Source organism: Oncorhynchus mykiss, chromosome 20 (assembly GCF_057628025.1).
Source record: "Oncorhynchus mykiss isolate SJ-2025 chromosome 20, ASM5762802v1, whole genome shotgun sequence".
NCBI classification, from domain to species: Eukaryota; Metazoa; Chordata; class Actinopteri; order Salmoniformes; family Salmonidae; genus Oncorhynchus; species Oncorhynchus mykiss.
The window spans coordinates 27,619,909-27,635,971 of NC_143041.1; the positions used below are offsets into that span (position 1 = coordinate 27,619,909).

Sequence of the window (16,063 nt, forward strand, 5' to 3'; positions counted from 1 at the left end):
CCTGTGGCGGGCCGGGCGCAGTGCACGCTAACCAAGGTCGCCAGGTGCACGGTGTTTCCTCTGACACATTGGTGCGGCTGGCTTCTGGGTTGGATGAGCGCTGTGTTAAGAAGCAGTGCGGCTTGGTTGGTTTGTGTTTCGGAGGACGCATGGCTTTTGACCTTCGTCTCTCCCGAGCCCGTACGGGAGTTGTAGCGATGAGACAAGATAGTAATTACTAACAATTGGATACCACGAAATTGGGGAGAAAAAGGGGGTAAAATAAAAAAAATAATAAAAGAAAGTAACATTTTATATTGCTCCTTTTTCAACCGGTGAAATGTTTATTTATTTCGTTTTTTTACATTTAGCTCAATGACTTCACCAATTAGTGCAGATCGAACAGGCAAGCTAGTGGTTTACATGCGTGATGGACAGAAAAGTGTAGCCAATGGTGCAAGACACAACTGAAATTTTGTGGGTGGGGAGAGAGCAAGGATTTTCATCTTGCAGGCAAGGACTGAAATACCTTTCTGAGTGACAGAGTGAGGGCTTTGTATAGGCGCTTTGTTGTGGGACGAGAAAAAAATGCCTGGAATGAAAAATAACATTTTTAACCAGTTTCCATGCTTTTAAAATAACGGTTCTGTTCCATTACAGTATGGATCACTTTCGTTCCAGGTTCTGTTTATGTTTCTTGAAACAAGTAATTCTTTTCAGTTGCAGCATTCTGTTGTATACCCCTCGCTGAACAAGGGGTGCAACATCAGGACTTAGAATTCCTAGGCATTAGTCACTCTAGCATGGTGTTGGTAAATGAAGCCTTTATGTTTTAAGAACCGGGGGATGCAAATGTATTACCAGCTGTGCACATCAAGCTCAGATGATAGTGGAGATCCATAAAGCCCACCAGTGGCTGCTCAGGCTACATTATCATTAAACAAAGACCAATCCATGATCATCAAGAACAATCAATGTTTTCCTTCAACGTTGTATTGGTATATAGGCCTGATTTATGCACAATCTGGAAAGGCACGGACATCACAGGAAGTTTTATTGTGGAACCATAGTTTAAGTACAATAAATCCCACCGATCAGTTTTTACTGTAACACATGAGATGCTGTCAAAGCAGGAAGTGTGCGCGGATTTTGTCATTGATCGCGGCTTTTCTACTGTATCTGTTTACTAATGTTAACAACAAACGAGATTATCTGCATGTGCTGACTTTATACAGTAAAAGGTAAGTCGCGTCGTTGTGTTTATTGTCGAATTAATTTGTGATAAAGAAATAGTTTTCCCAGATCGATGCGAACACAACGTTAGCGGATTGTTGACACTGCTGCAGTGCAACCATACAAATTAACCACCTAACGTCGGCTAATTGCTAGCTTGCTTCTCGCTAACAAATTAACAGTATACATTTAGCTAGTTCGTTTGTTTTGTATCACATTTGTCTTTTCAGATGGCAAAAAAATCCCCGTTGTCCCCACCTGGCTACTAAGGCCGATGTGCTAGCTTGTTAGCTAGCTGTGTTGTGGACTTGTTTGAGCGAGTTGGTTAACGTAGGTAGCTAGCATGCTAACTTGCACTGGGCCTTATTAAAAATAATAGGTTGTAGCAATGCCACCTAGCGAGCCACATAAAGGGGATCAATTAGCCATGCGCCTGAGGTGTGGAAGTTAGGATACATTTATACAGCTAACTATTATAGCTGGTGTCAGTGGAAGGTAATAATGCTCTGTTCAAATCAGAAAATGCATGCTTATCTTTCAGCCTGATTTGAGATAGAGCTTTTGATGCAATTTACTGCCTAAAGTTAACAGACCAAATTCCATGACTCACTGATTCTCTTAATCTGAAATGATCAAATCAAATTTTATGTGCGCCGAACACAACAAGTATAGACCTTACAGTGAAATGCTTACTTACAAGCCCTTAACCAACAGTGCAGTTCAAGTAGAGTTAAGAAAATATTTACCAAATAAACTAAAGGAAAAATGTACAATAAGTAACACAATAAAATAACAGTAATGAGTCTATGAACAGGGGGTACCGGTACTGAGTCAATGTGCGGGGGGTACAGGTTAGTAGAGATCATTTGTACATGTAGGTAGGAGTGAAGTGACTATGCATATTTAATAAACAGCAAGTAGCAGCCGTGTAAAAACAAATAGAGGGGGTGGCCATTTGATTAATTGTTTGGCAGTCTTATGGCTTGGGGGTAGATGCTGTTCACAAGCTTTTTGATCCTAGATTTGGCACTCTGGTACCACTTGCTGTGTGGTAGCAGAGAGAACAGTCTACTGGAGTCTTTTACAATTTTGTCGGGCTTTCCTCTGACACCGCCTAGTATATAGGTCCTGGATGGCAGGAAGCCTGGCCCCAGTGATGTACTGGGCCGTATGCACTACCCTCTGTAGCCGTTTACGGTCAGATGCCGAGCAGTTGCCAGGTCAGAATGCTCTCGGTGGTGCAACTGTTGAACTTTGAGGATCTGGGGACCCATGCCAAATTTTTTCATTCTTCTGAGGAGGAAAAGGCGTTGTCGTGTCCGCTTCATGACTGTCTTGGTGTGTTTAGAACACGATAGTTCATTGGTGTTGTGGACACCAAGGAACTTGAAACTCTCAAATGTATTTGTAGCGTTTTTAAAGCTGAGCTGATATTCTTTTTGTCTGCAGCCACAAAGCATGCTAAATTCACTCTGGAACAGAGGACGTCCAGACACAAACCACACTAATGCTGATGATCAGGTAAAAACCCAGGTCTCATTGTGATACATCTTTCCGTCTGTTCAGTCACAGATAGTTGATCAGCATCTTCCTCTGTTGCAGTCCGAGAATGGCTTCGGGAATGCAAGAGAAACAGTACACCCCATCTCTTCTCAGCTTTTTCGTCTATAATCCTTCATTTGGGTCACGAGAGGGAGAGGTGAGCTCCATTTGGTTGTTTTTATTTCCTGTGTGTTTCACATGTTCCTACTATGAACTTCAAACACACTGTTCATCAGCTCAATGTTTACTGCTGTAAATGATCCAATGTGATTATCTGGTAACTTTGTGGTCTCCATTCAAATACGGTGCCTCGTGGAATCTGCCTTCTTGTGTGCATTGTAGGAGGAGAAGAAGATTTTATTCTACCATCCCAGTGAGGTCGAGAAGAATGAGAAGATCCGTAATGTCGGTCTTTGTGAGGCCATTGTACAGTTTACCAGGTACACGGGAACTACTAACTAATCAATTATCTTACAGTAAAACATCTCACATCTGTTAGTTATGTGTATTGGATTCATATCCCCTATCCCAACCACCATCTTTGCTATATTCCAGAACCTTCTGTCCAACAAAGCCTGCTAAATCCCTACACACACAGAAGAACAGGCAGTTCTTCTTTGAAGCAGAGGACAGTTTCTGGATCGTTATGGTATATTGGTTTTCCATCTAATTTACACTTAGTATATACAGTGCCTTCAGAAATGATTCATACCCCTTGACTTATTTCACGTTTTGTTGTAAAAAAAAAATTCTCACCAAATCCCTGAGTGGTTTCCTTCCTCTCCAGCAACTGAGTTAGGAAGGACACCTGTATCTTTGTCGTGACCGTGTGTATTGATACACCGTCCAAAGTGTAATTAATAGCTTCACCATGCTCAGTGGGATATTCAATGTCTGCTTTATTTTAATTTTTTACCCCATCTACCATATACCTTCTTTGCGAAGCATTGGAAAACCTCCTTAGTCTTTGGTTGAATCTCTGTTTGAAATTCACTGCTCAACTGAGGGACCTTACAATTATCTGTATGTGTGGGGTACAGAGAATAGTCATAAAAAAACATGTTTACCACTATTATTGCACACCGAGTCTGTCCATACAACTTATTATGTGACTTTTTAAGCACATTTTTACTCCTGTACTTATTTGGGATTGCCATAACAAAGGTGTTGAATACTTATTGACAAGACATTTAATTTGTAATACATTTTTTTTTACATTTCTTAGAACATAATTCCACTTTAATATAATGAGGTACTGTGTGTAGCTCAGTGACACAATCTCAATTGAATAAATACAGGCTGTAACACAACAACACGTGGAAGAAGGGGTGTGAATACTTTCTGAATGTGCTGTATAGAGCGGTTGCGCTCTCAGCACACTCATATATTTTTGACAAGTCATTAGGTCTCCTAGGATACTTTTGAATAGATAATACCTCTCCTCAACCTGTCCTTGTTTGCTTCTCCAGGTGGTGCGGAACCCGATGGTAGAAAAACCTAATAAAGATGGGAGACCTCCCACAATAGAATATCAGGAAGAGGAAATACTTGTACGACTTAATTTGTTGCATCTTTTATTCGTGTATATTTCGTGTTTGTCTGGTCCATTTATGAGGGAATTCAACTCTTTTGTGCAGAACATTTACAACTTTCTCAGTTGTTTATTCTCTTATTTGTGTAGGACACAGTTTATGGTGCAGTATTACGGGAATGCTACAGTATGTACAAGGTGAGCATCCGGTTGGGACTCGGGAGTAAACCTCAACCAGCTCACATTCTCTAGTAAAGACTGTGTGAGAGACTGACATTTAGAAAGGATGTGGTTTGCTGATGGATCTTTTCGTTGCTCTGTTCTCCAGCTCTTCAACGGCACATTTGGCAGAGCAATGGAAGCAGGCGGGGTGGAGCTGCTCATGCAGAAGCTTGACAAGTTCTTTTACAGGGTAAAACAGAACACACACTAGGCTACATAGTATATACTTCAAGTCTCTGCAACTATATACAGTGCCTTGCGAAAGTATTCGGCCCCCTTGAACTTTGCGACCTTTTGCCACATTTCAGGCTTCAAACATAAAGATATAAAACTGTATTTTTTTGTGAAGAATCAACAACAAGTGGGACACAATCATGAAGGGGAACAACATTTATTGGATATTTCAAACTTTTTTAACAAATCAAAAACTGAAAAATTGGGCGTGCAAAATTATTCAGCCCCTTTACTTTCAGTGCAGCAAACTCTCTCCAGAAGTTCAGTGAGGATCTCTGAATGATCCAATGTTGACCTAAATGACTAATGATGATAAATACAATCCACCTGTGTGTAATCAAGTCTCCGTATAAATGCACCTGCACTGTGATAGTCTCAGAGGTCCGTTAAAAGCGCAGAGAGCATCATGAAGAACCAGGAACACACCAGGCAGGTCCGAGATACTGTTGTGAAGAAGTTTAAAGCCGGATTTGGATACAAAAAGATTTCCCAAGCTTTAAACATCCCAAGGAGCACTGTGCAAGTGATAATATTGAAATGGAAGGAGTATCAGACCACTGCAAATCTACCAAGACCTGGCCGTCCCTCTAAACTTTCAGCTCATACAAGGAGAAGACTGATCAGAGATGCAGCCAAGAGGCCCATGATCACTCTGGATGAACTGCAGAGATCTACAGCTGAGGTGGGAGACTCTGTCCATAGGACAACAATCAGTCGTATATTGCACAAATCTGGCCTTTATGGAAGAGTGGCAAGAAGAAAGCCATTTCTTAAAGATATCCATAAAAAGTGTTGTTTAAAGTTTGCCACAAGCCACCTGGGAGACACACCAAACATGTGGAAGAAGGTGCTCTGGTCAGATGAAACCAAAATTGAACTTTTTGGCAACAATGCAAAACGTTATGTTTGGCGTAAAAGCAACACAGCTGAACACACCATCCCCACTGTCAAACATGGTGGTGGCAGCATCATGGTTTGAGCCTGCTTTTCTTCAGCAGGGACAGGGAAGATGGTTAAAATTGATGGGAAGATGGATGGAGCCAAATACAGGACCATTCTGGAAGAAAACCTGATGGAGTCTGCAAAAGACCTGAGACTGGGACGGAGATTTGTCTTCCAACAAGACAATGATCCAAAACATAAAGCAAAATCTACAATGGAATGGTTCAAAACTAAACATATCCAGGTGTTAGAATGGCCAAGTCAAAGTCCAGACCTGAATCCAATCGAGAATCTGTGGAAAGAACTGAAAACTGCTGTTCACAAATGCTCTCCATCCAACCTCACTGAGCTCGAGCTGTTTTGCAAGGAGGAATGGGAAAAAATGTCACTCTCGATGTGCAAAACTGATAGAGACATACCCCAAGCGACTTACAGCTGTAATCGCAGCAAAAGGTGGCGCTACAAAGTATTAACTTAAGGGGGCTGAATAATTTTGCACGCCCAATTTTTCAGTTTTTGATTTGTTAAAAAAGTTTGAAATATCCAATAAATGTCGTTCCACTTCATGATTGTGTCCCACTTGTTGTTGATTCTTCACAAAAAAATACAGTTTTATATCTTTATGTTTGAAGCCTGAAATGTGGCAAAAGGTCGCAAAGTTCAAGGGGGCCAAATACTTTCGCAAGGCACTGTACATGATGATGGGTGGTACTAGGTGATGAGGTGATTTTTCATGTCTTATTGGATGCAGAACATCTGTTTTACTATTGTGCTTTATATACTTTGAGTAATGTAGCTTGATTGGACAGTTCAACAGAAATCATCTATGCATATTTTCAGTCTTTTCTCAGCAAAGTTTTCCTAGGGGCAGGGCACTGCTATTTCAATGCCAGATTATTGACTACTTGTGAAATTCATTTGCAAATCTTTGTAAATATATATTACACACATCGACTCTTACTTCTTAGTAGTTCCTACCTCTTAGATGTCCTTTTGTTTTTACAGTGAAAACGTTCACATCTGGTGTTGTATGCTATCCACGTTACTAAAGGTGTGGTGGTGGTCTCCAGGCCTGGCCGCCTGCTTGACAGACAGGAATGCTACTGGTTCTTCTAGCCGTCTAGAGTGGTAGACTCTTGAGTTTCTAGTGACTAAATGCAGGGTCAGATGTCAGTCATAAGTGACCTTCAAATATGACTTCCCCCACTAATTATCACTACTCAGAAATAGCGCCTTTCTCAAGGAGAGCTGGTCACAGCATCCTCCATACTACAGGCCCAGCCCATTGGCCGCAATGACCTGATCATTATTCATACCTAGACAGAGGAAACCCCCAGCTCTCCCTAATCCTATCAAGGGCTTCTCCTTTCCAGTATGTAACTCAGACACAGAGAAGGCCTATTGTGTCTATCGTATCCCAGGTTGAAATGTTCTAGCAATTCTAGTGTCCTCTCGTGTCTTTGGGAACAGCAATGTAAGCACTACGCAGGTAAACTAATATCTCCAGCTTTGACCTAACTGAGATCCACCTTGGACAGAAATATGGCTGCCATTGAAGCTGGAAATAGGAGCATTGTGTTGTCCAGGCATACAGTGTGCAGCCCTTTTGTGTTTCTTAATGAGGTTTCTCAGCATTGGGCTCCTGATCACAATGGGATGTGCGTATAACTTTGCTTTCTAAGCTAACACCTCACCTTCCCCACGTATCCCTGATGTCTATTAACCAAACGGAGACATGGCTGCATGTATAACTGTCCTCTATCCCTGGTCTCCTCCAGTACCTGCAGACGCTGCACCTGCAGTCCTGTGACCTGCTGGACGTGTTCGGTGGGATTGCCTTTTTCCCCCTGGACAAGATGACCTACCTGAAGATCCAGTCATTCGTAAACAGAGTGGAGGAGAGCCTCAGCCTGATCAAATACACAGCCTTCCTCTACAACGACCAGCTGATATGGTACAGCTGGGGGAAGCAGACCGTATGTGGGATGTGTGGGGGTTGTCTGCTGTACTCTGGTTTAAAACACCTGCCCACATGTAGAAACCAAATTTAGCCTACAATTTGCAAATACTAACATAAATCGTTGAAAAACATAAGCTCTGAATTGCAATCTTCCGTGATCTTGAGGCACAGGCTGCTTCACCATTCAACTGGCCAGGCCTAGTAGGCTGTTTTTTGGGATGCCAGGAGGAGAGGAGGGGGGAGGTTATTGGGCTTCCTGCAGGCCCTTGGCGCCTCCTTGCGGCCCTTTACCACTGCAAGGTGTGGGGGAGCCTGGCAGCAGTGGCAATGCTCCTTATCTCGTTAGGCTGGGCTAGGTATGGGGTTGTCTTGGGCATGGCTGGGAGACAGAAGATGCCTTAAATACACACAATCTGATTACAGTAATTAATACCCCGACATGTCTCTCTCACTTAACTGTTAGTCTGACCCGTTACAGTATGTAATCTGGGGATTACGTGATAATTGATTGATCCTAATGATTTGATTGATAGCTAATCAAATTATTTGAGCAGTTATGATAGCATTGGGCCCATGGTGAGTTTGATGCTAACAAAGGTGTGTCCCCTTTTTTTGTTGTCCCCATGCAGGAGTGGTCTGGAGCAGGATGATATGCGGATCCTGTACAAGTACCTGACGACGTCACTGTTCCCCAGACACTCTGAACCAGAGGTGAGAGAGGGTGAGAAGGAGGTGGGAGAGAGGAGGGATCAGGGAGAGAGGAGGGATCAGGGAGAGAGATCAGGGAGCGAGGGAGAGCGGAGGTATCAGGGAGCGAGGGAGAGCGGAGGTATCAGGGAGCGAGGGAGAGCGGAGGTATCAGGGAGCGAGGGAGAGCGGAGGTATCAGGGAGCGAGGGAGAGCGGAGGTATCAGGGAGCGAGGGAGAGCGGAGGTATCAGGGAGCGAGGGAGAGCGGAGGTATCAGGGAGCGAGGGAGAGCGGAGGTATCAGGGAGCGAGGGAGAGCGGAGGTATCAGGGAGCGAGGGAGAGCGGAGGTATCAGGGAGAGCGGAGGTATCAGGGAGCGAGGGAGAGCGGAGGTATCAGGGAGAGCGGAGGTATCAGGGAGCGAGGGAGAGCGGAGGTATCAGGGAGAGCGGAGGTATCAGGGAGCGAGGGAGAGCGGAGGTATCAGGGAGCGAGGGAGAGCGGAGGTATCAGGGAGCGAGGGAGAGCGGAGGTATCAGGGAGCGAGGGAGAGCGGAGGTATCAGGGAGCGAGGGAGAGCGGAGGTATCAGGGAGCGAGGGAGAGCGGAGGTATCAGGGAGCGAGGGAGAGCGGAGGTATCAGGGAGCGAGGGAGAGCGGAGGTATCAGGGAGCGAGGGAGAGCGGAGGTATCAGGGAGCGAGGGAGAGCGGAGGTATCAGGGAGAGATCAGGGAGCGAGGGAGAGATCAGGGATCAGAGAGGAGGGATCAGAGAGCGAGCGAGGGAGGGAGAGAGGAGGGATCAGAGAGGAGGGATCAGAGAGCGAGCGAGGGAGGGAGAGAGGAGGGATCAGAGAGCTAGGGAGAGAGGAGGGATCACGGAGAGAGGAGGGAGAGGGATCACAGAGGAGCTAGAGCGCAAGCAACTGCCACTTCCTTGCCTCTGTTCTATTAAAACTCTGATCCTCTGCCTAAACCTTCCCCGTTGCCAGAACTCTTCCAACACCTGCTCCACAATGGCATCATGCCACACGAAGAATGTATTGTTGTGTAACAAGCACATTTAAAGTTGACCACACATTGATACCCCACAGGCTCAGACAATGTTGATAATGACTTAAGTTATACTAAAGCAGCTTCTCTCTCTCCAACATCTCTCTTCTAACTCTCTCCCTCCCTGTCTCTCTTCCTCTTCCTCCCTTTCTCTCTCCAGCTGGCTGGTAGGGACTCTCCCTTAAGGCCAGAGGTGGCAGGGAATCTGCTTCACTATGGGAGGTAAGTTCTTAAACGCCCTCTCTTGTCCGCTGCCTCCCCCTCCCCTCCCTCCAGGTCTCCTGGCTAGGCTGGACCAGGCGCCCTCCCTGGGGCTCTGGTCCGCTGCGATCTCGGGGCAGAAGGACAGGGATACCAGATCATCATGTCAGGCTGGAGCCTTCTAGCCATGCCACATCTGCTGCTAATCTGACTATAGCAGACTGATACATTTAACCTGAGGGGATGGATGGAATTACGACTTTATCGTGTTCATCCATGATGGTTTTTATTGCATATATTGTTATTTCAACAAAGCGATGGAGGAATATATGTTGTTTTAGATTATCAAGTGAAAGCAATAAAAATCAACAGTGATATCACAATAGGAGGTGTTATGTTTGATAGTTCTGGTATGATAGGAAAGCATTATTATGCTAACATTAGGTTGTAATTAGTGTTGGTGGTCCGGCATGTGCAATATCCAGTCTGATTGTTATAACAACATGGAGGATTACTGATCAGTGTTCCAACGTGATGTGGTCTTACCCCACTGACAATAATGAGATTTCTATCTCTACCGTCCCACACACAGACACAAAGGAAGGGAAATTACACTTAACAGAGAGGAGGAAGGAGAGCCAAGCTAGTTAACAGAGTCTCTGTGTAGCCTAGTCCACCCTAGAGGCCTCTGTGCCTGAGGTGGACAGAGTAGGAGAGAGAGGAGGAGGAGAGCACAGGAGAGGAGGATGAGATTATTAGCAGAGATGCTCTGTACTCTCTGTATGAATACTCTAAAACACAATCCTTCCTGCATCCCTTCCAAGCACTGATTTGTAAGCATTTCACGGTAAGGTCTACTACACCTGTTGTATTTGGCGCATGTGACAAATAAAGTTTGATTTGATTCAACACAGCTGTAAAGAGGAAAGAAGGGGTTCCACTACGTGGTTTTCATCTATCCTGTCTGGTCAGAGCAGCGATCACTTAATAGAAGGGAAGGTGAATAAATGATCTCAAAGAATGGGTAGAATTAAGAGGTTATCCTCTTAGGGCAAGTTGCTTAGCAGAAAGTAGTCAAACACACAGACCTTTTATTTAGATCTGAATACAAGCACAGAGAAGACAGAATACAAGCACTTAATATGAATGCATTGAAATAGAGCCGTTGTTGGAGGAAGAGTGATCCCTGAGAGTGTGCCACTGCCAGGCCAGTGTGACTCCTGAGAGTGCCACTGCCAGGCCAGTGTGACTCCCGAGTGGGGTGGGTGGGGGGAACTGACAGTGCAAATTATGGAAGGGATACGCACAGTATGCAAACTGTACGTCCACATATACATTTACAAATTGCTAGATAGACTAGGGGATTCACTTTTTTTGTGTGAGGTAAAACAGTTTTTGATTTGCATCAAACTAAATTTGTTTTGTAATTGTGAAACACCCTTGTCAATCAAAATAATCGTGATGAGCTGTGATGCATACGCCGTCATATCCTGTCCTCTTTCCACCCTCAGGTTTTTGACAGGACCTGCTAACCTCAAAGACCCAGAGGCCAAATTCCGGTTCCCTAGAATATTTGTCAACACAGAGGACAGTTATGAGGAGCTGCATCTGATTGTTTATAAGGTGAGGAGAGGGCATCATTCTAAATGGTACTCTATTCCCTATATAGTGCACTACTTTTGACCAGGGCCCATAGGGATCTAGTCAAATGTAGTGCAGTGTTCTGGTCCAGAGTAGTGCACTACATAGGGAATAGGGCGTCATTTGGGACAGAACTGAGGAGCAGGGAACTGTGGTCTGGAGCCCTGCTGGGTTTTGTGCGAACTCAGTAGATGCTTTATTCTTTTGTGTTTTTAAGAGAGAGACAGGCAGTACTCCCAACCCATTATTTGTTTGGCAGAAAATGTGGTAATCTGTTATTATTTCATTACTGAAGAACAAAGAGAAGGTTTAACCTGGGATATGACCTCTGATGTTGGGGGAATTGGCTTTGTTCGTTGGTATCTCAAATGGCTTCTTTAAATGATTTATAAACTCAATGTATTTGGTAATAAGTTGTAAATGATAGTATTATTTTGTCTAGACCCATTATATTCAAACTGCACATCGTCTGCTCTTTATTTCAGGCGATGAGTGCAGCGGTTTGTTTTATGATCAGTGGTGAGTATCCTCTCATAACATTTGGTCAGTCCCCTCCCCCCAAACAGCTGGGCTGATGCTTATTACATCATTTCTCAGCATTCTCTGAGTCTGCCGTTCCAAATGTTCTGTGAATAATGCAATGGAAAATTCTAAGGCATTGCCATATTATGTGGACTGTGAAAGAAAAAAACTTTTATAAATTCTTAGAAATTCCAAAGTCCATTCTACTAATTCTAACTACCGTGTGGTCATATTCTCTCTCCCCCAGCATCTGTGGAGCTGACGAGGGAGTTCTGTGAGCAGCTGGATGGTCTGGTGGGACCTCAGCTCACCCTGCTGGCCTCCGACATATGTGAACAATACAATGTCAACCGCAGGATATCAGGGTCAGTACTGTTGCTTTAATCCTCTAGCCTCCAGTTCCTGGGCCTGTGTTGTTCCAACACGCCATGATAGAAATCACAGTCCAAAATATATCATGCGTTTTTAAAAAAGGTACGCGTTTATGCCACGACATCCTCTTGACGATTGGACCAATGAACTCAATGACCTGGATAAACTGATGATGGTCCTGAGGTGTAGTACTGCTTAAAGGTAGACTCAGTGATGCACAAAGTACACAGAAATATTGGGCCGATTTTTCCGCAATAACTAAGAGCGTTGAAGCACGAAGCTAACCTTTTCCCCTGTTTTTGTCCCAGAGCTACCGAGTGTAGCAGCGTGACACGCACCCGTGACCCTGCGCACATACTCTGTGAATGTGTGAGAGAAAGGTCGTGCTTCAAGCATTGCGAAGAGTTGCTGGCAAACGCAGGAAAGTGCTGTTTGAATGAATGCTTACGAGCCTGCTGCTAACTACCACCGCTCAGACTGCTCTATAAAATCAGACTTAATTATAATATAATACACAAATACGAGCCTTAGGTAATTAATATAGTCAAATTCTGAAACTATCATTACGAAAACAAAATGTTTATTATTTCAGTGAAATACGGGACCGTTACGTATTTTATCTAACGGATGGCATCCCTAAGTCTAAATATTGCTGTTACATTGCACAACCTTCAATGTTATGTCATAATTATGTAAAAATCAGGCAAATTAATTACGGTCTTTGTTGGGAAAAAATGGTCTTCACACAGTTCGCAACGAGCCAGGTGGCCCAAACTGCTGCATATACCCTGACTCTGCTTGCACAGAACGCAAGAGAAGTGACAATTTTTCTAGTTAAAATTGCCTGCTAACATGAATTTCTTTTAACTAAATATGCAGGTAAAAAAAATATACTTGTGTATTGATTTTAAGAAAGGCATTGATGTTTATGGTTAGGTACATTGGTGCAAGGCTTGTGCTTTTTTCGCAAATGCGCTTTTAAAATCATCACCCTTTTTGGCAAAGTAGGCTGTGATTCGATGATAAATTAACAGGTACCGCATTGACTATTTGCAACGCAGGACAAGCTAGTTAACCTAGTAATATCATCAACCATGTGTAATTAACTAGTGATTGTTCGATTTTTTTATTTACAAAATTTACAAGATAAGTTTAGCTAGCTAGCCACTTTTTGCTCCTTGCTGCACTTGTGTGGTCAGCCTGCCATGCAGTCTCCTCGTGGAGTGCAATGTAATCGGCCATAATCGGCGTCCAAAAATGCAGATTACTGATTGTTATGAAAACTTGAAATCGGCCCTTATTAATCGGTCGACCTCTAATCGAGATCCTCTCCCTCTGTGTTGTTGCAGGCCGGACAAGGAGCCCCAGTTCAAGTTCATCTACTTCAACCACATGAACCTGGCAGAGAAGAGCACCATCCACATGAGGAAGACAGCCAGCGTCTCTCTGACCTCGGTCCACCCAGACCTCATGAAGATTCTGGGAGACATCAACTGTGACTTCGCCAGGTATGCCCAATGAAATACCACAAAAACCCTGTTAGGGTTAGCACTCGGAGGCCTAGTTTTGGCAACTCTGTATGTAAAGTATATTACAGTGTCCGTATGTTCATGTTATTTTTGTATGTTGCCTTAGGGTTGATGAAGATGAAGAGATCATTGTGAAGGCTATGACAGACTACTGGGTGGTCGGCAAGAAGTCGGACCAGAGAGAACTCTACGTTATCTTGAACCAGAAGAATGCCAATTTGATTGAAGTTAATGGTAGGTCCAACAGGGATGGATTAATTAATGTTTCTTTGAGCTCATCTCACATGTTTTCTTGGTTATACTTACTGATCCCAACCCTGTTTTTTTTCAACCAACAGAGGAAGTGAAGAGGCTCTGTGCGACACAGTTCAACAACATTTTCTTCTTGGACTGAAAGAAATAAAGGAAAGAACTGCACGAAGAAGAGGGAGAGAAAGAGAGACGGTGAGAGGGCAATGGACTGTTTCACCACACTAAAACTGTCAGCATTGCAGGGTGTTATGACAGCATCAGTGTAATGCAATAATTGCATAGATTAGGTAAGAGTTCGACCAAAACCATGGAAACGCCACACACCCGTCCCCCCATGGGGGATAGGTCCAGAATCTATTTAGTAACCACATTGTAGGCCTGTTAGAACACATACAGTGCCTAGTGAAAGTTACACAACACTTGCACAGTCTTCATATTTTTCTGCCTTAACATTAAATTAAATTTAAAAAAAATAAGAATTTTGGGGTTTCCTACAGATCGACACAACCTACTCCACATGATCTAGGTGAAGGAAAGTTATAGAACATGTTCCAAATTAATGAGAAGTTAGAGGAAGACCTAATCCTGAGATAGAGTTGTATTTTTCTGCGGGACAGTTGCACACATTTTAATGCCAAAGACACAACAGAATGGCGTTCTAAGGTGTTGAGTGTTCCTGAATGGTCCAGTCTCCTTCCTGACTTAATCTGCTTTAAAAATCTGAGACAAGGTTTGAATATTGCGGTCCATCAATGATTCCTAAACAAATGTACTGAGCTTGAGCAATTTTGACAGAAACAATAGATATACATTGCCCTAAGAGTTGTGCAAGGTTGGTAGAGTCTTATTCACAGCTGTAATGGCTGCCAAAGGTGCTTCCACTAAGTATTAACTCTGGGGTGTGAAGACATAAGCATTCAATACATCCGCATTTTGTATTTCTTAGAACATTTTCCAAATGACTATCATTTTTCTTTCACTTTGAAAATGTGTAGTTAGGTTGCGTAGATCGATATGAAAAAATAATTTAATCCCCGTTTAGATTTAATTAAGGCAAAATGTGAAGACTGCAAAGGGTGTGTAGACTTTCACTAGCGACTGCTGTCAATTGTGATTGATTTGACAAATATCAACTTTTTTTGTATCAGCTTTTCTGAATGGACGCCATTGACAGTGTCCTTGTGCTATCCCCTACGGGTGCGTGGCCATCGGCGCTCCATTGATCTCTTACCGTATGTATTGTAAACAATTAAATAAAGAAGCTTTTCACATGTAATTTCTTTCGATTTTTATTTAACCAATACAAAATGGTATTTTCATTTTTGTAATTAAGTGTCAAATGATCAGAGTAATTTTACTGTACATGTACTTAATTTGTCTATTTCTTTGTATATAAAGTGCATTGTCTTATTGTTTAAGTTCCTGTCAGCTGTTTGTATTACAATTGACATCATTGGTCTACTGACTCTACTCGTTGTTGTTATTTTTAAGGACACAACATGACATGTATCACTATATTAATTTAAAAACAGACATGCACAAACATGCTGTTTTCCTTCTATGGGTTCTGTTCATTGTCTAGTATAATTTTGAAATGAGATGCTATGATTCATGTCGAAAGTAATGTGGTTTGTAAAATGCAGCCCCAACTTTAAATAAATGAAGAAATTCTAATTTTCCTCCATGTACCCTATTTCTTTCTTTTACTGTAAACAGTCTAAAAAAAGTCTAGAACGAACTGAGATGTACTTTAGGATCAGCCTCTAACCAGAACGAGAAAACAGCAAACCTTGATCAGCTGCTTTTGTACTTTCTAAATTTCCCCTGTAGGGACTGTCACATTATAACAAGGCATTGTGGCTGGTTACCCAGAATTTCCCAGTGTCCCTTGTTGTAGGCTCCTTCTAGACTGCTCTGGAATGAAGTTTCCCCTAGGAACTGATCTAGGATCAGCTTCTCTAATCCTATTTAACCTTAACCATTGTTGAGGAAAATGCTAAATTGACTTAAGATCAGCGTCTAGGGGCAACTTCATTCACCCTTCTCCGTCTGGCCTAGATCTTGCCACAAGTAGGTCCCAAACTAATACAGAGTCAGATATTTTTTCATAGGGTGGCGCATAATTGGCCCAGTCATTGTAAATAAGAATTTGTTCTTAACT

General features: G+C 43.0%; 1 protein-coding gene across 2 annotated transcripts; it reads left to right on the forward strand.

Moving 5' to 3' along the window:
- The first annotated feature begins 1,092 nt into the window (after positions 1 to 1,092).
- Positions 1,093 to 15,581, forward strand: LOC149974527 (vacuolar fusion protein CCZ1 homolog). 2 transcript variants are annotated; one of them, XM_090212791.1, is made up of 17 exons: positions 1,094 to 1,220; positions 2,662 to 2,733; positions 2,815 to 2,911; positions 3,097 to 3,194; positions 3,310 to 3,403; positions 4,224 to 4,304; positions 4,436 to 4,483; positions 4,614 to 4,697; positions 7,462 to 7,637; positions 8,273 to 8,354; positions 9,546 to 9,607; positions 11,098 to 11,209; positions 11,713 to 11,746; positions 11,997 to 12,114; positions 13,471 to 13,629; positions 13,757 to 13,884; positions 13,989 to 15,581. In XM_090212791.1, exons 2-17 carry the CDS (start codon positions 2,720 to 2,722, stop codon positions 14,042 to 14,044), a joined length of 1,443 nt encoding a protein of 480 aa, XP_090068917.1. In that variant the 5' UTR covers positions 1,094 to 1,220; positions 2,662 to 2,719; the 3' UTR covers positions 14,045 to 15,581. The 2 variants fall into 2 exon arrangements, with proteins under 2 accessions (XP_090068918.1, XP_090068917.1); XM_090212792.1 differs by lacking the exon at positions 2,662 to 2,733 and having other exon boundaries at positions 1,093 to 1,220; positions 2,779 to 2,911.
- Positions 15,582 to 16,063: the final 482 nt, after the last annotated feature.

Bases quoted from the DNA above. Each gene is read 5' to 3' on its own strand.
- LOC149974527 (XM_090212791.1), top strand. The intron at 4,484-4,613 runs GTGAGCATCCGG...TCTGTTCTCCAG, and splicing joins AATGCTACAGTATGTACAAG to CTCTTCAACGGCACATTTGG. The intron at 11,747-11,996 runs GTGAGTATCCTC...TCTCTCCCCCAG, and splicing joins GGTTTGTTTTATGATCAGTG to CATCTGTGGAGCTGACGAGG.